This window comes from Drosophila navojoa, chromosome 4, assembly GCF_054131105.1.
Source record: "Drosophila navojoa isolate 15081-1374.11 chromosome 4, UAZ_NAV_1.0, whole genome shotgun sequence".
Lineage (NCBI taxonomy): Eukaryota > Metazoa > Arthropoda > Insecta > Diptera > Drosophilidae > Drosophila > Drosophila navojoa.
This window is the reverse complement of record NC_142892.1, coordinates 15,441,633-15,465,502: the sequence shown is the minus strand read 5'-3', so window position 1 is coordinate 15,465,502 and position 23,870 is coordinate 15,441,633. Positions and strand designations below refer to the sequence as shown.

The window sequence follows — 23,870 nt, the reverse complement described above, 5'->3', positions numbered from 1 at the left end:
GGCAAGTTTGACAAAGTATCAAAATTTCATTCTCGAATATACTCACGCTCTAGTTTCAGTTATAGAGTCTTACCTGCAAAGAGAGAGAGAGAGAGAGAGAGAGAGAGAGAGGGTATTAGAATATGCTAAGATTTTCCATTACTCTTATTAGTTTTACAATGCAAAATTCAATAGATGCTTTGGCCCAGCTCAAATTATTTTACAGCTGCCTCAATCAATCAACGCTAGACACTGCAGAGTTCGGGAGCCGGGGCAGAGCAGGAAACGGAAAATCGAGCTAACGAGCAGACGGCGACACAGTTTAAAACCTAAACATGCTCACAGCTAAGCTCTAATTACGTCCGAAAAGCATTATTAACAAAAAGAGAGAGAGAGAGTGAGGGAGAGCGAGGAGAGGTAGAGAAAAGAAAAGGGAAATAGTGTGGCACAATGAGACGTGAAGTCAGCCAGCCAAATGTGCTGGCAACATGCGAAAATTTATTTATGCACAAGGCACAAGGTTCTCTCTGGAGCAACAATACGACGACAAAAGAAAAGAGAGAGAGAGAGAGAGAGAGACTAAACAACTTTGGGCTAATGTCAACCTGGCATAGAAAAGCAAATTTTTATGCGAGGATGGAACCAGAGAGAATAGAACATAGAGTGAGCACCGAGAAAAAGGGGGAAAAGGGGAACTGGGAATGGGGAACAGGGGAACACAAACTCGAGCCCCAACCTGAACCCGAACCCAACTCCGTTCGTGTTGACTGTTTTTGTGCGCATTTTTGTTTCATTTTATTTGGCTTTTATTGTCACAGCACTTTATTCAAAAGCAAAGGTCAAACGAATTCCCACCACCCGCCGTGTCGAGTGGGTGGCTGGGTGGCTGGGTGGTTCTGTCTGTGTGTTGAGTGGCGCTAGCTGAGGTCAGACAGGTGAACCAAAGAGCTGTGACATAATTTTCAACTGCTCCGTTTTGGGTTTTTGGGTTATCTGTGGACACATTTGCTAACTGGTTAGTTCTAGTCCGCAGGGCAGGACAACAGAGACAATGAGAGAGAGAGAGAGAGAGAGAGATAGTTGTGACTCCACCTAGCACATCATAATGAAGCAATGTAGCAAATGTGGCTATGAGATTTTTAATGGAATTTGTGGTTATCGTTTGCCTCGTTTGTTTTATTTATGGCCCCATAGACGAGCGCACACACTCGGGTTAAGAAATTCTCATTATTGTTATGGGCCATTGCTGTTGTCATTACCTTAAATGTTGACGAAGGTCCTTTAGGTCCTGCTGCCGCCCCAACTATGGCTCCATGTATGTATATATTTTCAATCAGGCTTGCGGTTGCCAAATTGAAAATGCAATGCAAATTCAATTTGAAATTAATTTTAAACTAGGGTTAGGCCGGTAAAGCATTTCATTCTTCTTCTTTTTTTTGTGGACAGAAGCTATTAGATAAGTTAAATATGGTGAAGAGAGAGTGGTGGGGCGAGTAAACATTGAAGATACAGTTTAAAAACAATTTTAGGTAGAGTGAAGTGAGATGAGCGAGCGCTCGAGCAAGGAAACTATGAGTGAGGAGGGAGTTGGGCAGCATAAGAACAGTCCTAAGATAGCTAAGGCCTTGATATAGTCAGGGTACAGCTGCAAAAACAATGATACGGTGTTTTCTCTCAGTTGTGTTCCAATCGATCGCCTGAACAGCTCTGCTCTCTATGCAAACAACTTTTATGTTAGCTTGTTAAGATTTTTATAATAAACAAAACAAATATATTAAAAAAAAAAATAAAATAAAATTTTCTAGTAAAATAAAGTAAATAATAATAAATAAATTAGCTGTATACTAAGCTCACATTGCAAACATGTGTCTATAATAATCTCCATAGTTTCAGCAATACTAACAAAAAGCAGCTATCTTACAGCCTAGTCACATCTCTCTAATCCATATAGAAAGACTAAATATAATTGAGAGAGAAAAAAACAAACACAAAAAGACTCCCTAACTATGTGAAGCACTCGCCATATATGCTGGTTCAATATTTTATATTCATTTTCGTTTCGCTTGCGCTGTATCGAGGCATTAGGCAAACAGCGAGCACATAATAAACTTTGGCCAACGGCGGGGCGGGCCAAAAGCTTTTTGCTAACAATTTTTGCATTTGAATTTTCATTTTTTTGTTGCCCAACAGCAGCAGCAGCAGCAGCAGAAGAAGAAGCAATATTAGTTGATCCACAAGAAAAGGAGCTGAAAACTGACTAACAATACAAGCAAGCGCAGCGCCAACAATAACAAAAGCGAAGCGAGCAACAGAGCAAACAAAATGCTGCTGAAGCAGCTGAAAGGAGGTGTGGCAAAGGGTTCACGGCAGGCGGATAAAAAACTTGTGTATTTTTATGGAAAGGACAGCGAGTGAGAGTGCGGGTGGGCAGAGGGGTAGATGTGAAAAGGGGAAAGTGTTGGTAGCTGCGAAAAAAGAGAAAGGAACTGGCTCGAACCGCGGCACTTAATTCGCTTCCCTATTAAAACAGAGACAGTGCCACAGAGCACTACATCTCTCTCTCTCTCTCTCTCAGTCACCCTCTCATGCTCTGTCTCTCCCTCAGCTTTCGCTTTGTGAAGTGTGCTGTGTCTCCGTGTCTGCTGCTGCTTCTTTGTGTGGTCCAAAAAACTTTTTTAATAAAAATATTAAATTTGCATATGTTGCTCCCAGACGCTCAACTGAACTCGACTCGACTCGACTTGGCACTCGGGCCAGACATTTTGGGGTTGCCGTTGGTTACCTGTGGCAGGAACAGCTGCTGCCGCCGGAAGTGGTAACCAGTCGACAGACTGTTGAAGCCAACGAGCTGTGCCTCGAGTGGGGCTCGGCTCCAAGTGCGTTTTTATTGCCAGCCTAGCCTGGCCGCAGCCTAGCCTAGTCCCACAATTCGCTCAGTGTTGTTGTTCTTATATTATTTTTCCCCCACCCACCCGCACACATCTCCGTTGTGTTTTGCACTGTTTTACCAGACGTTTATGACGCGTTCGCTCGCTGCCTGCCACCGGGTGAGTGCAGGGCTGGCGGAGGGACGAATGCCAGCGCTCGAACCACTCACCAAATTAAGTTCAAGTGAGCGCAAGTGCGGAAAGGTTGACGGTTGGCGGCTTTTCCGAGTTCCTACTTAAGCGCTGATTAAGCGACCGAATGAGAGCTAGCGAGACAGAGCCAGAGCGACAAAGAGATAGAGAGAGAGAGAGAGACAGAGGCAGGCAGAGCTGCATTAAATGCAAAGGAAGTGCTAAAATGATTCCTAGTCACAAATGCAGTCACACTTTGTGCTCAGAGGCTTTCCAACTTCAAAGGAAATGCGTGTTTTATCTAGCCGAAGAGCGGATAGAATACGGAATAATGGATTGAAGAGGAAGAGCTGAGGCTTTTTAGAGTAAAACGCTTAAAAATGCAAAGGAAAGTAAAGTTTTGTAAGTGGTAAACTAGAAAATACTGTAATTTCCTTATGAGTGCTTCGAAATACAGTTTACTAAAGGCTTTGAGGTTATGTTGCACCGAGAATAAAAAAATATGCACATATTATTATTCATAAATTATTATATGATATATTGTATATGTAAATATACGTTGTTTAAGCAGAATGAGTTGTTATATAATATACATTATAGAGAATAGTATATAAAATAATATTTGTCTGTTTAATAAATATTTTTATTTCTGGTCAACATAACCTCAATGTATGTTAACCACTATTTAATTGTATATTTTTTTTATAAATATATTGTAATTTATTTCCATTCCTGAACTCATTTGGGATTTTAACGTAACTCTTCATCTATTTATCTTAGATTCATAAGCACGCATTAAATTTGAGTTCATGTCGGTTCGCCTGCTCGTTAAGTCTTTGATTGTAGTTCATTTGCTTGACTCGGCGCAGACTTTACATATGGAGTGTCATTCCCTCCGTTATTTTGCTGTATCGGTGCTTAACTCGACAGCCTTTTGTTGTGGTTCCGATTTTTTGCAGCTGCCTTTCGGCACATAAACATTGCAGGCGAACAAGTGCAGGGCACAGCAGCCACATAGGTCAGACGGGAGAGAGGGGGGAGACAGACTTGACAATGCTGCAAACTAAGGGTAGCCAGTGGGTGTGTGTGTGTGTGTGGGTGCTGCTGCACAAGTCACAAAAAATGTCAAACGATAAGTAAAAGCCGCTTACACTCAACTTGGGACAGCAAAATGTCAGCATGGCCGCACGAGGCTGCCAATTTCTGTTTGACAGTATTAAATGTTGCTGTGGCAATTGTCTTTCACATATATTTATATACACATACATATACATATATATATGTATATTGTGGATGCGGTTTACAGCTGAAGAGCAAAAACTATAAGCGATTTACAATTCAGCTGAGGATTTATGAGCCAAGAAGTAAATCTAAGGGCGTGCAGCATACATATATATAAATATATATATATATGTATAGTTCCACATAGTCCACATAGTTAAAGCAGTTAATCAGCTTAACATATCGCTTGCAGTTGCAAAAGGCGCTTAACTTCTCTTTGAATTCAGCATGAGCAACAGAGCGAGACGGATGTATTCATGGCATAAAGTTTCAGTTTCTCTCCCTTGCAGTAGGTCAAGAGAGAGATAGAACCGGACTCTGATCTCATTTCCGAGGCAGTTGATATGCAAATCACATTTTTGGCCTAATTTAATACATTTCCATTATGCATTTCTTTAAGAACAAAACGCGAAGCAGATGAAGACGACGACTCTTCCCCTCACTTCTTCACACCTACAAAGCACAGAGAAATTTGCTGACTTGACAACTTTATTTAAAGAAGTTTCTTGTTTTTCTTATGGAGCACAAAAAAGACAAAAAATGAAACAAAATTACGACAAAATGTTGCGTAAAAAAGTTACTGTAATAAAGCATTACACATTATAATGATGGGAACATGTAACTGCAGCAACAACAGCAGCAACAACAACAACAAAACTAACAAGCAAAAAATGTTGTCAACAAAAACTTTGTTCCCTGTAAGAAGTAAAAGCGAAGAAGAGAGAGAGAGAGAGATAGAGAGAGAAAGCTGCAGAAAGAGAGAGCGCGCGAGATTTGTTGAAAAGTTTTTAAGCATCATCAAAATGCGCTCAGGCCTAATTTAAATGTGTTTGAACTTCTGCTACAGCTCCTGCTCCTGCTTCTTCTGCTCCTGCTGCTGCTGCGTCCCATTCTAATAATATTTACATACATACACGAAAAGGGGGAAACGCGACGCGGAAACTTTTGCCTTCTTTTTATGCGCGCCTAAGTAGTGATAAGAGAGCATATTGGCTTGCAGCAATTGTCAGGCTGACCATTTGCTTGAAATGGAAGCTGCATTTGAGCTGTGAGAGCGAGAGAGACGGTGTGTAGACCGAGTGCAGAGCCTGAACCAGAGGAGCCTCCCATGAAGATCGGCATACAAAAAGAGAAAACTCGCTGAGATTGGAGACTGCATGACTATTAGAAGTCTGAGTTGAGCCGACTGTTATTAGAGACTACTTTATTTTTAGACATCTACTACTATTTGACACCCATTCCATATTAGCTACTATGAGACACCTACTAAATGTGAACTAATTCAAATAGCAGCAGACATATACATATCTACTACTATCTACCACTATTTGCTACTAACTGCTACTATTTAATACTATCCACTACTATTTACTACTATCTACTACTATCTACTACCATCTACTCCTATCTACTTCTATCTACTCCTTTTTCCTTTTTCCTACTATCTGCTATCTACTGCAATCTATCACTATCTGCTACTATCTTCTCTACCACCATCCTATCTGATACTATCTACTAATATCTAATATTATCTACTATTATCTACAACTGTCTACTACTATCTACTATTATACTTTACTATCTCCCACTATTTATTACTATCTACTCCTATATACTACTATCTACTCCAATCTTTTACTATCTACTACCTAACCTCAACTACTATTAAAGATCTACTCCTATTAAACATTTACTACTATTACACAGTTCAACAATTAAATTCCCATTATTATATATCTACTACTCCTACTACCATTAGACACCTACTATCGCGTATATCCAAAACCAATAAATGACGGGTATCATGCAGTCAGTTGGACTCGTTTCCAATTTGTTAAATAAGGAAATGTGTTTTCTTTTGCCACTGGCTGCCAAATGTTGGCACAGCTTTAAGTTTCAATGCGACAAAACTTTTGCTCAAACACAAAAAAGTTATTTACATATACATATACAATACCCAAATATACATACATATATACGCATTTTTTACTTGCTTACTTTGATGTGTGTGTCGCATTAATGCAAATATAATCTGGCCACGCCCCCCACCCGCCTGAGCGAACAAATTACAAATTGAGAGCTGTGTCAACACTTTGGACGGACGCTGAACTTGACCTCAACTTAGAACTTGAATGCAGCCACAGCGACAACTTCCAAACTCGGAAGGCAAACCGAAACTCGCTCTCAAGTTTTTAAGTTCTTAAGTACACATATCACCTGCAGCTGCGTGGTGAGGCTGGGTGGACTTCCAGCGGGGGGCGGGATGAGGGCGGGTCAGCTAGACTGACCGCAACAAATGTGGTTTTTGTTTGGAATCTTAAGATCCGAAGCTTATGACTGAAGTGGCAAATAATGCCAGCCCGTAGAAATGATTTATTTGCAGTGTGGGAACTGTGAACTCCCGAGTTGTGAAGCTGACTTGTGCAAGGGATTAGTTGGCTTGGCAGAGACGAGTCAAGTGTGGCTATAATTAAGTTGCTTTCAAATATCTTTGTATGCATGTGTGTGTGTGTGTATGTGTGTGCAGCTGGCCCATTTGTATTTCGATATTGGGCCAATTCGGCACATAAAGTAGCCAAACTGACTGCAACAACAAACAGAGGCAACAATGTAGAGCGCTAATTGCATTCTGAGTGCGTCTGCCCTATAAATAGACAGAACTAGAGCAAATTACGCATACGCCGCGTGAGTCATGGACAAAGCATTTGTGCGAAGCAAAGTGCATTTCCATTTGGCGCACAAAGCCAAAGAGCTACAATTAATAATTGTAGAAGTTACAGAAAATGAACTGAGACCAATTTAAATATAAATTAGTAATAATTATTAATAATATACTTATTAATAATTAAATTACTAATAATTAAAAACAATTTTTTAAAAACTAAATGAATGAAATAATTTGTTTTTGAAATAAATGAAAAAAATATAATAAATAAATATAATAAATAAATTTAAATAAATAAAATATAAATATATAATATAAAATTAATAATTAAAAATAATATTTCAAAATTAAATGAATGAAACAATTTCTTTTAGAAAAATGAAACGAAAAATATAATAAATAAATATAAATATATAATATATAAATAAATAAAGTATTAATATATAAAATAGATTTACATATGTAAAATGCAAATTTATAAATAAAAATAACAATAATAAATATAAAATAAAAATAACAGAATTAAAAAATTTAATAAATCAAATAATATAATGAAAATATAAATAAAAAATAGAAATTATATAAACTTTCCTTTAGCTACCATTTCTAGCCCCATTTTAAATAATTCTTAAGCAATTTTTTGCTTTCCGTATTCGTCTCTCGATTTAAGTTCGCACAACTCTTTGACTAATCTGTCGCTGGTTGGCTGGGTTTCAGTTTCATCATTAGTCATTGCAGTCGGTGCTGTGTAAGCCGATGCCTTCAATCTATTCCAAGCAGAACTCCAGCTTTGGTCAAGCCGCTTTCATTTACCTGTCATAAATCAGCTGCGTTTGCCTCGATTCGTGCCCCAGACGTTGACAGTAATAAGGCCCATACAACCACCCAACCACCCACCCACCCGTCCTCCTCTAGTAATCCAATACGAAAATACCCATGGCTCGACAGAACTCAATCCGTGGCACTTGATGTCAGCTACGCACATGCCACGCAAGCCAAACCGACAATTGGCCACACAGTTGTTTGCAACTGCTCCAGCTGGACATGATTGCAACTGCTCTAGCTCCAGCTACTTGCAACATGCCACAAAATCAATGAGTAGCAGCCAAGCCAACTGTCGACAGTTTTGAACAGTTGGCAAAATTTTGAAAGTGAAATTTAATACTAGCGTACCTGCCACAACACACACACACACACACACACACGCACACACACCAGAGTAGAGGCTTGTGGCAGCTGCTGTTGCTGCCTGCTTGCACTGCGGTTGCAACTTCTGAGCTGGACTGTACACCCTTTTAGGGCTTCCTTTATTGCTTCCTCTCGACGCTGTGAAACAAGTTGACCCACAACAACAGCAGCACCAGAAAGAACAACAACAACAACAACAACAAAAGCAACACCAGCAGCAGCAAAAGCCAAGCAAATCAAAACATGTAGGAATCTAGCCGTAGAGCTTTATCAACTGCATAATACTCTTTCATGCTTGTTATACAATATTTTATTTATTGAAATTTTGGATTTTCTTTAGTTTTAATCTTCGAAAACTACGAAAACTAGCCGTCTTTGTAGGCAAATCTTATATAACCTAGATAGATTTGTATAGGTTTCATGTCTCTAAATTCAATAAAAGCTCTCATAATGCGAAACTACAATGTGAGATAAAATCATATTTGTCTAAGCGACATCAGAAATAGTTCTCTATACGATGAAAAAATCCTTCAATTCTTCTCTCTCTCTCTCTCTCTCTCTCTCTCTCGCTGTAAATACCTCAAAGACTCAAAGCGAACTGCCCTCAGCGTAGCCCACCTAATATACTCGCTTTACCTCACACAGCATGCATTGCTACTCAAACAAGTTTCTTGTTTAGGGGAAGTGAGAAACTGGTTGCAAAAAAAAAGCAAAAACAAAAAAAAGAAAAGGAAGACAACTTCTGATGGCAGCTATGCATATATGGAAATTAAACTGGGCTAATTTGCATTTACTGATTTTTTTCGCACTCTCAAATAATGTAATTCGCTTCTGCTTTTATTAATTTCTCATTTTTTTTTTTTTTTTAGATTTACAAAGTTTTGAATTACAACGGAAATTAAATTTTGAATGCATAATTTGCTTCCGTTTAGTCGCATTTATGCCAACAGCAGCTCAAATGACATTTTTTAAATTCACCAAAAAAATACTTAAATATTGCACATTTTTTACACATACATATATACGCAGCACATTTAAGCTGCTCTAATTTATGCATAGAAACAGTCGGGGCAGCCATAACAAGTTGCAAATTCAGATCCCGAGGATGTGAAGAGGGACACACAGCTGGGCATAACAAATCGGAGAGACGCCGAGAGCTGGGGGGAGGGCGAACGCCTCAAGAATTTGTTTAACGCGCTGCATTTAATCATAGTCAGTGCAGGGGCGGCAATGGGGGGCGTGGCATGGCGTGGCATTATGCACGACCTGCAACACTACCGACGCGTCGGAGCATTAGCAAATATTTGCGCTGCACTTTGGCTGAAAAATGCAGCCATTTACGTGCAGGACGCGGCGGCGGGGCGAGAAATCACAGGTGCGTGAGTCATGCGAGAATCTCATTTTTACCTGCAGCTGCAAGCAACTTTCCATTTCCATTTTTTGCTGCTCTAGTGAGGTTTGACAGGCAACCATTTAATTTGTGTGTGACACCTCTTGAGAGCTGCCTCAGACTCTGGCAGCTGAGCTGCAGCAGGAGTAGCAGCAGGAGCAGCAGGAGCACTCGACTCTCAGACAATGCTAAGGACAGTTTCCTTTGCTTTTTTTTTTCGTCGTTCGACTGGCTCTGCAGTTGCCGAAAATGAATGGTTGGCTGTCAAGTCGTACAAACTAAATGACAGTTTATGCAATGTCAAGAACCCCTATATCACCAGACGCCCTGTCAAGCCCAGGCCCAAGTCAACAAGTCAAAAGAACTGAAACAAAAAACTGAAGCTAGCTTAGCGCGAAATTCTTGAAAATGCGCTTTGGGCAACAGCTCTCCCCTCTCTCTCTCTCTCTCGCTCTCGCTCTCTCTGTCTGTCTGTCCCTTTCTCTGTCACTTGCAACTTGATTTTTGCCTTTTTCTATTTTCTATTCTTCTATTTTGCATATGCAGCGTCATACGAGCTGGTTTATTGTTCATGTTGGAGCGCCACAAAACATGCAACATTTCGCCATTCGCCGTTAGCCCTACGCCATTTGCCATTTGCCATTCGCCGTTAGCCGTTCAGCTGTTGTCTGCTCTGATCTTAACAGGGCCCACTCGTGGCAGCGACGAGCATGACAGGTTAATTCGACTGTCAAAACTGGAATTTATCAGACAACTCACGCACAGCCCGCCGCCGCAGCCCAGCGCAAATGTGGTATAAAATAAACCACAACTGCCAGAAAGAAAAACCTCCCAAAGGCCCCAAGGGCTGCTCCTCGGCCTCTCCCCCTCTCTCTCGAGAAATTGCTGTTGGTTTAAATAAATATTTGTGTTATGCTAAGCTGCAGTCTCAACAGGCTTAGCTGGCAATGAAGTCGGCGGAGGGCGCAGCTAACCAAATGAACCAGAGAGCGCCTGGCCGAGAGACTTAAGCGAATGCTTCAGATTTCAACCAATAGTGCCATAAGATGGAGGATTTGGCTTCAAAAGAAAGTGCTGCGAGCTGTGCATAAAGAAAGTGTTTTATACCACAACTGAAAGTTCTCCAAGCACAGGCTTAGCGAGTCGAACTCAAATTGCAGCCTCATTAAAACGGAGAGGAGAATCTTTACAAGGGAAATTGTGCTTCAATTCAGCTTTGTTCAGCCGTTTATGAGCGAAAGTTCATTAAAGCTCAGCGACTGTTTCTCGACTGTGTAAAATTCCGACAATTGAAAGCTCATTTAAGCGGGGAGCCGTTTGATATTGTTATTAACTGACAGCTAAACAAAGGCTACATAGAATTTACTTTAATTTATTATTAAAAGGCTACATAGAATTTATTTTAATTCATTTTTTTATATTTGTTGCTGCTTAAAATAAAGTCGATGCCATTTTTGCTTATTAAAGCTCTTTAATTAAATATTATTTAATTAAATAAACAATATCTCAGCGGATAGAATAATTTTCTGAACCATTTAAAAACTCAATAAAATTATTTTTAAATTCCCAAAAAAGTCTTCCCTTATTATTTATATTTTACAATATAGAAAAATCTCTTTTATGCTTGCAAAAATTATATAAAAATACCTCTGAAAGAGTATATTGTTATCCCAAGCAAATTTCTAGCTGAAAGCTCACCCAACACAATCTAAATAACAATACCCTGTGAATGCCTCGTCATCTCCGTTACATAATAATTCGTACAAGTTATCAAGTTATCAAAAACATTTGGGCTTCATTAATGAAGTTCTTTGTTGATTGTCAATCTGGGCACAATGCTAATCCAATTGCAGACTACATTTCGAGCTCATCATAAAGTCAACATCTGGGGGGAACTGAAGGGCTCAAGTCTGCATGCGAGCCACCCTAATGCAACGCATGCACACTGTGGCAGCGGCAATGAGACTCCATTCGGGTGGGCGGGGCAACTCCTCGGCATTTGCCATAATTACACAAAACCTAAAAATCTCTTGTCAAACATTTGCACAAATCAAAATGAAGAGCATAGAAAATGTGAATTTAAAATGCAAATAAGAGAATTGAAGGCACATGTGCAGGCCCCTCCATATGCCACTGCCACACTTGCACACCCAGCCACTCCCACTCCCACATCCACTCTCTCTCTCTCTCTCCCATCCTCTCAAAATATATTCATAACAATTGTATTAATTTTTTCTTGCGCTGCGAGCGAAGCATTGGCCAAGAGAACGAGTCGAGCTGGATTGACTACGCCGCTGTTACCAATTTGCATATTCAATTGCCGCAGTGACAGGCCGCACAGCAGAGCTGTAGGGCTGCTTGGCCTGGCTGAAATCTCCGTCTCTATCTCTCTATTTGGCATAATTGTCTGGCTGCGAGTCGAGTCAGTTAGCCGACAGTCCACAGACAACTGAGTTGATTAGAATCAAGTGGCTGCTGCTGTCTGCTGTCTGTTGCAACTAATCTATCTGTCTCTCTCTCTCGCACTCACTCATCCCTGCCCTGTCTGTCTGTTATCGAGTGCGTGTGTCGAGTGAAGTTGTTGCCCGCACGGCTTCAAACTAATTTCAATTTCCCCAGCGAACATTGTTACATACTTAACGTATTTTGATTACGCTCAAATTGCATTAGGAATGAACTCGAAGCAAAAACTTTTACAATCCCATCAATGCTAGCTGAGTGGCTTTCAAATATTTAAACTTAGAGAATCTATTAGTGACGAGAGAGAGAGAAAGAACGAATGAGGGGAGAATACCCAAGGGAGATGAGAGAAAAAGCGGAGAGATGAGTTCAGAGAGATGAAAGCCAAGAAATAAGAATTAAGTGGAAAGGAGAAGGAGGAAGGAATATTAAAATAGAGAAAAGTAGAAAGAAGATAGGAAAGATGATAGAGAAGAAAGAGAAAGGGAATGAGGGAAGAGAGAAGCATCAAACGCATCATAGAACTGTTTTATCGTCCATAATCCAAGATCAGAGTGAACGCAGATTCAAACTGGGCAATTCGGATTGGCTTGGGTCTGATCTGATTTGTTTATAGATCATATAACTATACTCTTTGCTTGGCTCACATAATCTCCATGTTTTCTTTCCACTTTAATACAGCTAATAATTTAATTTAAATTTAATCTAAGCAGCTCTTCTACCCTTTGTAGACACACATATTCCAGCTGGAGGACCTGTTGAAGTCTTTGCCATATTGGCCTCATTTACGTGCCTGGGCATATGTGGTGCCTCGGCTCCGTTCGCACTGCGACACCACAGACACTTCAAAGTGTCTTCGTGCTCAAGTCAACTTGTTGTTTGTTGGTGGTTGGCTTGGCTTGGCTTGAGTTGTGTTGGATTTGCCTTGGGTTGGCCTGCCGCCAGGCTGTTTGTCGGACGCTGCTGTTGCATAATTATGCAGAGAGCTAGCGAGCGATTGCGCTTCCTGCCACGCCCACGTGGCGCATGTGGCAGCCAGTTGAGCGATGCGCTTGCCACTTAGCAATTCAATCACATTTCGCCGCCGTTGCAGCCGCAGCTACTGTTTCCACATGCCTTGCTAAGCCATTTCCTTGTGCACATTATAATTATCCCTGCGTTTAATTAACGTGTTTACACATAGAACACACTACCACACACACACACTCACACAGATACACACTTGACCGAGTGACCTGCTCGTAAATTGCTTTGCCGCGACTTTCTGCTCTGGCTGCGTCTAGTTCTCAGTTCGCTTTTAATGGTCGTTAATTTCATTTTGAACTGTGGAAATTTAATTGCGGCCTCACTGTCACTCATTCCGCCAATATTTGCCCTGAGCTGCCAGCTAATCTGAGCCCGCTCCCCACTACGCCTCGGCTTTGACTTTGGCCCAATCGAATTTTGTTTTAGGCCCTAATCAGCCTCGTTCGCCAGCAACAATTCAATTAGCGCTTTAATTGATTTGCGTTTCGGTATTTGTCTTCAAATACCCAAGCCAGGCCACACACACACACACACATACACACACACACTCACTCAATCTCTCCACTTAATGGCTGCATTCAGCCCTCTGACCATAAAAGCTTCTCTCCACGTCGAGTGCCTTTGTCAAAGTGCATAGCTAAGTAATCCAACATGTTGGCGTAACTAAACAATTGATTGATGCGCGAGTGAAGAGGATGCCACAGAAGAAGACTCGAAAAGAAAAACACAAAGTTCTTGTTCGAGTAGCAAAAGAAACTTAAAGTAAATCTAAATTAATCCAATTTATAGAGCATCTTTATAAATATTAATTAAAAGATTTTTTCTACATATAAATAAATATTTTTAATGAAATTCGTTTAGGTAAAAGCAAATCCCAACAGTCAATATCTCTGAAAAAAACTCATTAAAATCTAATTAAGCTACTCCATAATTTCCTTATTTACTTCCAATAATCTCTCAAATTTTTACGACATTAAAGAAGATAAACAGCATTTCTTTTAAGTATCTGTTTTAGACTCAATTAAAGCATTAAAACAAATAATAAATGTGACTCTGCTGTTGTCAAGCAAAAGTCTTTAAATTTATCTGCTTCATCAACTGTTTCATCAGACAAATGACATCGTGCTCAGGGCCTGAGCTGCCTTTACAGCTCTCCGTTGACTGGCATATTTGAATCCAGTTGAAATTTTAAATAAAAAGCATTTTAGAAGTCAAGCAGCAGAAATGCGTGCTGCCTGCTCCTGCTCCTGCTGCGGCTCCTGCCGCTGCCGCTGCTGCTGTCTCTGCTGACGCCTTCACACGTACGCACAGAAGTAAATTTTTATTTTATGATAACAACATGACAACAACAACAACAAAATGCTGCATGTGATGTTGTCACACATCACACACACATACGCACACTTGCGTGTGTGCGTGGCATAAACTGAGCATGTGATTTGTTAAAGGGAACAAAGCGACTGTGCGACATCTTTTCTTACCCCTCAAGAGATACACACACACACACGCACAACAATTGGCACGTGTTCCCTTAGCAAAATGAACAACAGCAAAAAAGCACACACAAACACATATATAAATGTATGTGTATGTATGTGTGCTTCCGCCTTGGCATCCATTTTATAATATACCTCGACACAGACTCTGGAGACAAACTGTGGCTTGCCTCTGGGTAGGGTTTACTCTGCTTTTTTGCTTATTCTTGGCTGGCAGCTACTTCTCTCCTGCTAGTTGTCCTATCTTGATTTGTGGCAATTGAATGTCATGTGCAGCAGTAACTGACAGCATAAACATTATCGGCAACACATGCAAAGCACACGCCTCTCATGCCCCCCCACCCTCCACAAAAATACGAAAATAAAAACAGACGGAAAACAAATACAGCTACCGCTCGATTTTATAGATACTTTTGACATTGTGTCGCGCATCTCGTATGCCCGATACGGATTTTAAGAGTCTGCAAAATTGCACGCGAAACAGGTGTTTGAAATTAGTCAGCCAGACATGTGGAGCTGACTGTCGATTTTTGACTGCCGCCATCTGCGCAATGAGCGTGGGCTTTGTTCGTTTGATGTGGGAGCATTGAGAAGAATGAGAGGCAAGAATGAATTAAATGCTGTACAAATATAATATATATCAGCCATATTTTAATGAAATATATTTATTTATATTTTTTTTTAATCCCAAATTAGTTTTTTATATTATTAAGCTATTTTAAATGAATTCAAACACTATAATTTAATTTTTTTATATTCAAATAAATTAATTGTAATTAAAAAAATTTTAATTTAATTTTAATTTTTTTTAAACAAAATAATATTGTATATTAAACCAATCTATATTATATAATATACGAAATAATATTTAATATTAATTAATTTAAATTTTTATATCAATTTTAAGAAGCCCTGCAGAATTTATATTATGCTTTTAGTTTAGTTTTAATATATTTAATAAATATTTCCAAAAGCTTTCAGTTGTTTCTGTCAAAATTGTACTTGAAATATTTCAATTTAATTTACTATTTAATATTTTAAAAATATTATAATTACAAATAATATATAATTCTTTTAAAAAATCTATAACAAAAAATCTGTGAAAAAATGTTATATAATTATGACTCAGCAACCACTAAGATTAATTTCCAAATTTATGTTTTCTCTATTCAATTGGAAAGCATTGTACAGAAAATATTAAACAACATTAATGAAGCAATTCATTTTCCAGCTGGAAACATACTTTTTGTAGCTATTGGTGTGGCAAACAAAATTAACAGAAATAAAATCCACATCTTAATTTTAAAAGCAAATGGGCAAAAACAAATAGTAAAAGTAAAATGCTGGGGCTAATTCAAAAAGCTTTTAAGAACTGACAACGACTGCGGCTCGCATCACGTTTTAGTCCGAGCGATGTCTATAAAAATAGCGTAATGATATAATGCAAAACGACACACAGAACCGCATGAAAAACAATTTCGGCAAGTTTTTCTTTGTTTTTATTTTTTTTTCGTTCGTGCTTTGCTCACATTTATTTTTGCAATGCTGCAAGTGGATTATTTATAGAGAGCGTGTTGCGAAAACAACAAAATACTTCATGTGTTTTGCCATCGATGGTGCCAATCGAGCAGAGTGATAAAAAATAGAGAAAGCCCCAAGTGTCGCAGCGAAACGCGAACTGAAAATGCATTAACCGTCCGTCGCACATGAAACAGATGTCATAAATTTTGCGAAACTCTAAAGTTAAATAGCGCGTAAAACTATGAAAAATGCAAAACTCTAATGAAAGCCATAAAACAGTGAGAATAAAGATGAAAAATGGCATAAAAACTGAAAATTAAATGGAATGAACAAAAGGCGAACTCCGAGGCAGCGTCTGGATGCAATCGAAGTTGAAATACACGGAATTTCTTTTAAGAGAGCTATGTTGCCATGAATCATATGTATATACGTTGCTTTTTTCGCTTATTTTTTTAATATTAAATAAAATAAAGTCAGCGCACAGAGTGAAAAAATTGTTTATTAAATGCGACGCGAAAAGTTCGCACATAAAATTTTCCTTTGCGCTAAACGTGTGAAGAATTTGCGACTTCCTGGCCTCACGCTGCTGCTCTCTCACAGCTTTCTCAGCCTACCCAATGCCAATCCTCCCATCCACATTCTCTGGGCAGAGCCTGCGCCCAGTTTATGCGCTTAGAATACGTTTATATGTTCTTTGTTTAATTTTTTCAGCATTTTCCTTTTTATTTACTTCTCGCTTTTTTTTTTTTTTATTTTTCTGTGTGCTTTGCTATAAAAATGTTTAATGAAAAGTTTGGGCCATAAAGCATAAAGCATGTGCACTGCCATGCTGCAGGGGGGCGGGGCACTTCAGCTCTGTCTGACTCACGAGGCTGGCGAATAAGCCAAGTTTGAGAAATTCTTGTTGCTGCCGCCGTTGATCGTCATTTGGTTTCACATGCAGCCAAGCATTGCGTCGCCTTGTGGGTGGCAGAAGACAGAAGACAGAGTGCAGGGGACGTTGGGGGAGGGGGGGGGGGAGGGGCTGGCATTGTCAGAACAAAGCTGGGAAAAACTTCGTACGGCGCGTTGCAGCAGGAAAACATTCCGCAAATGCATTTCCCATGCACATTTTCTTGCCAGCAAGCTCAAAACAAAAGCGCGCCGCGGAAATGCATATTTAAGCCAAAGAAGCGGCAAATGGCCGCGCCAACAACAACAAAATTAACTACGAGCTCAGCTCGTAATTTCAATTTAATTAAATCAACAGCAGAAATAGAAAAAAAAACGAGAGAGTGAGAGAGAGAGAATGAACGACTTCTTAGTTTATAGCTGCCACCTTCACTTTCTCACACACACACGCACACACCTGACGTATGCTGTGGGCTTTTTATTGTTGGCTTGCGTGTCACATTTCATTTCAATTGCGCCTCCTCAGCTCTCTCCCTCTGCCCCCGCTGCTTCCCTCTGCTCCAAGTGTCTCGCTTACCTCATTCTTCAATATTTTTAATAAGTTTGTTCCACATTGCTCAGCCACAGCTGCTACACGCTGTCTGCCTCCCCATCTCTCTCTCTCTCTCCCTTTTTGTCTCTCTTTCTTCACTTGCGCGCTCTTCTCTTTTGGCCACATTAACGCTTAACAACTTTTGTTTTGTTTTATTATAATTATTGGTGTGATTTTTTCCTCTTTCCTCTTTGGTTAACTCTTCGCCGGGCACTTTTCGTTTTATTTTACATGTTCGCCCCCCACCGTGGCCACGCCCACCGGCCCGCTCTGCTGGGGTAATTATTATTTATTTTCAAGGGTCAGTGATTTTCTCGTTTGTTTTCTTTCGCCACATTTTTCTGTCTTTGGCGTCTATTCAATTGAATTTTGGCGTGTGAATTTCGTGTAGGAAATACATTTTTCTTATGGCCTTTCAGCGTGATTTTGTTGTTGTTATTTTTGTTGTGGCTTAATAGTTTGAAAGAAGTATGTCTCAAAAGTTGAAGACTTATAAATATCACAAAGTTGAAGATATGTCATTTGATAATTATTTGTGGTTTAGAGTTAGAATCGGAGCCAAATAAATTTTAGCTGAACATAAATATATATTTATAATATATTCTTTATACAAATATTGCATATATTATAATTTATTTATTTTTAATTTAAATTGTATTTCAATATATATTATACGACCACGATCTCAATACATTTCTGCTGCTCTGTCATAGCAGTCAGCTTTGTGTCATTCCACATTAAAATGCATTCACATCCGCCAAAGCGAACTACTTCACAGCAGTCAGCTTTTGGTCTAGCTACACTGCAAGGCATTTACTTTTGCTTTATTCATGAATTTTCTGCAATTCTACTAATGATCTCTATAAGTGCTGGAATGCACTTAAATTGCCAAATTCTGTGGCGATTGCATAAGCATTTAATGGCAACATTTGTCGCTTGTTGCCCTATGACATATTCATTGCTCTATTGTGCCACGCCCACGCTGTCGTTGCATTAATTATGCATTTACATGTTGCATTTGCGAATAGAAATTCAATATTATGCACTCGGAGCATTAAATGAATGTGTGTGTGTGGGTGTGTGTGTGTGTGTGTGTGGATCGCTAATGAACAAAATGCAGTTAGTGCAGTTTGTTGCCTTTGTTTTGTTGGCCTGCAGCTGCTGCCGCTGTTTTAATTATGTTGCTACGGCTGGGGTAGGTGAGGAGAGACAGAGACAGAGACAGGGACAGGGGGAAGGGCAGTAGATGGGGCAACAAAGTTACAAATATTCAACGGTTGTTTTAGGCTAACATAAATGAGGCGCCTTTGTCTGAGGCTCTAAAAATTTATGCAGCTATGAAAACGTAACGAGGCGCATTCAAAATGTTTGAAATATCCATGGAAAAGTCCATAAAAAGCAGGCAATACAGTCAAAAGTACTCGCCCATGGGGAATGTACTAGAGACTTGCATTTAATACACATATACATATACATATAGAGGTGGCTATATGGATCATATATAAAAGAGCTATAATAATATATATATATATATTTACACTCAGTCTCTCACAGCTTGTAACTTTTAAGGTGCTTGACGTCTATTGCTAGATTTTTTCTACTCTTCTTTGTCGTTTTTCCTCCTTTTTTTCTAGTCTAGCTTATTAATTAATTAATTATGAACTCGCGCTCATCATACTACTTTTTTTTCATTATTATTATTAATTTAGCGTTCGTTGCTGCTGCTGCAGCTGCATTTAGTGTGGCAAAAGGAGAGAATCAGTGTTGTCTAGCGCTTTCGCATTCATTTCTGCACCTCTTTTTGCTCTTCTGCTCGGCCGCTGTTCATTAGCATTTGTAGGACATCAGCTTATGATGGGTTTCTCTCCTGTCCACTATTCACCATTCACTATTCTCTTGCCTCTGCAGGCGAAAAAATTGCATAGTTTTTTGCATGCTCTTCTTCTTATTTTTTCATTTTTTTTCCTTCTATTCGCCTCTATTTGTGCTTCATTCTCTTGGCTCTAACAACATTTCTTTTTTGCTGTTGTTGCTCTTGTTACTTGTTCTTGATGAGCTTGTTGTTCGCTTCGCAATTTTTTCTTTGTGCTGTAAGCCAAATAGTCAATGACTATGGGGCGTGGCTTACCATCGGACTTTAAGAGCCACAAAAAAGGAAACAGAAGTAAATGGTATGCGTGAGTGCGTTGTAAGCTAGATCTGTTGTCTTACTAAACGAGAAATGCACTGATAGACTCACACTCAATCACATTTGCAAGCTATTACGTGCCAGGCACTCTTCAGACTGACTGGATTTAGTTTTTGCTTAACAAGTCTTGTATGTTCAATAAACAAATAATCTCGCCAGAAATTCCTCTGCTTCTGCAGTTGAAGTAGTCTTTAAATTATTGAACATCAAGTCTATTCCCATTCTCTTATAAATATATGCCTATAATGCTGCCCATAGCTGTAGCCACAACTAATAATATTTATATATATATATTTATTGCATATTTGAGTAATAAATAAATCGGCAATATTTGAGGCTTAATGGGCAAACATATTTAGTTGTATTTATCTAACTACAATATAAGCTAATAATAGGAACCCATAATGGGCTGCCTGCCTGCCCGCTCCTGTCGCAGCCCATTTCAAATGATTTCAATTTCAAACTGAAACGATAATTTGTAAAATGCGTAATTAAATTTGATTGCTCGATAGTTTTCAAAGACCACAAATTCAATTGCATTTACGTACACGATAGACACACATACATATGTACATACATGTATGTATATATATCTGTGCATTGGGGTTGGTATTTCTATGGCCCTCTGCATAATTATGCTAATGATATTTCACTTTTTAATGGGTTTCGACCGTCTGATAGAATCGTTATCCACCTGCTCCTGCTCGTGCCCAGCCCAGCTGGCTACGGACATGCCAATGCTCTGGCCATGCCTATTATTTTGTTCATTTTTAATTCTATATATAATTCCTATTTTTGTCTGTAATTATATCATAGAGCTAGGAGACGGTGGGTGGCACTTACCTATTTGGGCGCTGACATGAGCAACAACTGTCAGGCAGAGCAGTGGCCAGAGCCATGTGCCAAATGTTGTTGTTGTTGTTGTTGTTGCTGTTGCTGTTGTTGTAGGTCGCCTTGTAAATCCGATTAGCTTTGGGTTTGGGGGCGAGGGCGCTCTGGCTGGGCTGTTGCTGTTGCTGCCGCTGTGTGTTAAGCGCCTCAGCAACATGTTGCCAGTGTTGTAAATGTTGCCAGCTCGTCGTACGTAATGTTGCCAAGGTGGTTGTTGTTGCTCGGTTTCTATTTATTGGTTTTTGTCTTTGGTCTCTTTGCCTTTGCGTTTGCCTTTGCCGCACTCACGCACATTCAAGGAGAAGCAGGACTAGCAGGAGCAGGGGCGAGTGTATTGGTTGGGGTCCTTTCGGTTCGCTTGTTCGTTTGTCAGTTCTCGTTGTCAGATTTTAGTTCTGTTGCTGCTGCTGCTGTTGCTGCGTCGCTTTGGCATTTAGTTGATTTTGATGGTTTGTTTGATATATTCTTATTTCTTTTGGCGTTTCCTCTGTGTCTCCCTTGCTTACAATTACATTTCCTCTACACTGATTTACACTTATTTCTCACAATTCTGCCGATAAGTTACAATCATTGAACATTATGGAAAGCGGCTGCAAAGAGAATTGGGAAAAAATGGAAAGAAAAAAAGAGAACAAAGCAGATTAGCATGGAAATGCGAGGGCGTAGAGCAAAATTAAATTAGTTATATTCAGCTAAACTGCATTTTATTATTCAAGTTGAAATTTATATTTTTTAAACTATATTATTAAAGTTGCATTATATTATTATTTATGTTTTATTATTATTGATTGAATCTTATTTTATTTTTTAATATTATTTATTCACTGTAATAAGCCATTTAAGTTAAGTGTATTTATTTTTTATTTAATTTAGTTTAATTTTTTTTATTTATTTTATTTATTTATTTATTTTCGTTTTATTGATTTTATTTATTTTTACTTATATTTTTTATATTTTATTATAATTTTCTATTAAACATTTTTTGGAACTTTTTAATTTTGTTTTATTTATTTGTATATTACTTTTACTTTTACTTATATGTATATTTTATTTTATTAATATTTATTATTAAAAATCTTTAGGAATATTTTAATTCGATTTAATATATTTTTTAACATATGTACATATATATTTATCATTAATATTTTTAATAATTATTATATTTAAATTAATTATTGTATTTTATCAAATTTATTTTATTCTCTATCCAATGTATATTTCAACGTGTTTCGTAATTAATAAAATCTATTTATTTTGTGTGTAAACTCCATATGCTTTACTTTGAAATTTTGTCATATGTAGTAGCTCCAGCTTCCCTTGGCAACTTGCTTTCGATGAATTTGTATTTGATTCGATACGGCTTCGCTTACAATTGCCATTGATACGTGACTTGAGTGTGCCCACCTGGCGATTATCTGTTGTTTTCGAGCCTGTGATTATAACTCATGCAAATTTGCTCTTTCAAGTTTTCTCAAGTTTATTTGCTGTGAAAATCGAATTTCACACGTGCTTCAATTGCAATTGATACGCATTCAATTTGCTTTGAAATTATTTCAGATTTCCATGAATTATTTATTGAGTTTTTGCTTTTGTCTGAGCTCAGTTGGATTTGATTACACAAATGCCGTCATTTAAATATGTCAAATGAAATTAATGCCCTGCCATCGAAGACACGAAAGCGAAAACTAAATTAAATACATTTCAAGCCAGACGCTTGGCAACTTAAGCATAATGAATAAAAGTTTTCAGGAATTTCAAGATTAAACTTCTAATTTTTGTTGCTTTGGGTCGAAGGCAAACAGAAACAAAATTGGTTTTATTGAATAGGAAAGGCGATTGGCGCCGCCACAGGCTGAAGGGCAGACGGGCTGAGGGGCAGTGGAGGCGTGGTCAATTGCTATTTCCTAAAAGTATGCTTGGAAATATTTTTGCGATTTCTTGCTGCTGCTGCTGCTGCTGCTGCTGCTGCTGCTGCTGTTTGTTTGTCCAGCAGCAACTGGACTATGGAGGCGATTTGTGTATAGTTTAGAGGCAGCCGCTTATTGATTTCGTCGAAGGCCGCACACACGCGGCGTATGCGCAATATTTGCCTTTTGGCACTTGCCAAACGAAAACGAACGAACCAAGCAAAATAAATAAATAGCGTGGAATGCGCACAGAGCCACAGCAGCAACAGCAACAACAGCAACAACAACAACAACAGCAAGAATAACAACAAACAAATAATATTAACCAAAAACTTAGCCGAAATGTTGTTGATGAAAACGTGACTGGACACATTGAGTGGTCCGAATACAAATACAAATACAAATACCAAATGCAATCAGAAATACAAATATATATGTATATGTATATACGCGTTGATACACACACACACGCACACATATATCTGTATATAGCGCTTGGTCAGTTTCTAGCACACAGTGGCCACCAAAAGTCAACTGGCAGCGCAGCTATAGACCAGATATACACATATATGCACATACATACATACATACAACTATATGTATATGTATCTAGTGTATATACATTTGATTTCTCATTTCATTAGTTTGCTCAAGTTTTTGTTGCCTTTTGACGTTTTGCCGAAAAGTTTCTTTCACATCTTTTGCGTCATTTGTAATTTTAAAGCAGATTGCTTTTATATCGACTGCTCTCAAGGTGTTTGCCAGATAGTTGATAAAATTTATTTCATATATATAAGAAAATATTTATAAAAAATTATGAATACTCTTTTCATAATATATTTTGAACAAATAGTTATTAATAATTTAAAATATAAAATATAAATATTTAAAAAATTAAGAATAATCATTTCATGATATATTTTGAGCAAATAATTATCATATATATAAAAATCGAAATATAGTTGAATAAAAACTTGAAATAATAAATATATGCAATTCGAATACGAAATATTAGAATTTTATTCTATTTTAATTCTTTTTATATAATTTTTAAAAATTGCAACATTTTATTCATTCATCTCGTTTCTTTCTCTAAACTCTGCACTCCTCGATTTCCTCTATTTGTAATGCCTTTTCATCAATCTTAATATCGTCTTGAATTGCTTCTTTACCTGCTTGTTAAATTGCCTTGTGATCATAATTTTTCTTACTCTTTGCTATTGCAATTTGTCGGATAGCTTAAAGTAATTTGTTTTAAATGGCCGTCAAGTCAGCTGCCAGCCAACTAACTAGCTGTCTATTCACGCTGACCCGGCTCCACCCATACTCTCCCTGT

General features: G+C 38.4%; 1 protein-coding gene across 1 annotated transcript in view; it reads right to left on the bottom strand.

Annotated features, from left to right (window-relative positions):
* Window positions 1–23,870, bottom strand: part of nrm (neuromusculin) — a 234,736-nt gene that overhangs the window by 51,608 nt on the left and 159,258 nt on the right. The window contains 1 exon segment of the mRNA XM_089259765.1: window positions 20,580–21,217. Coding sequence (XP_089115891.1) covers window positions 20,580–20,784 — 205 coding nt within the window. The 5' untranslated portion in view covers window positions 20,785–21,217.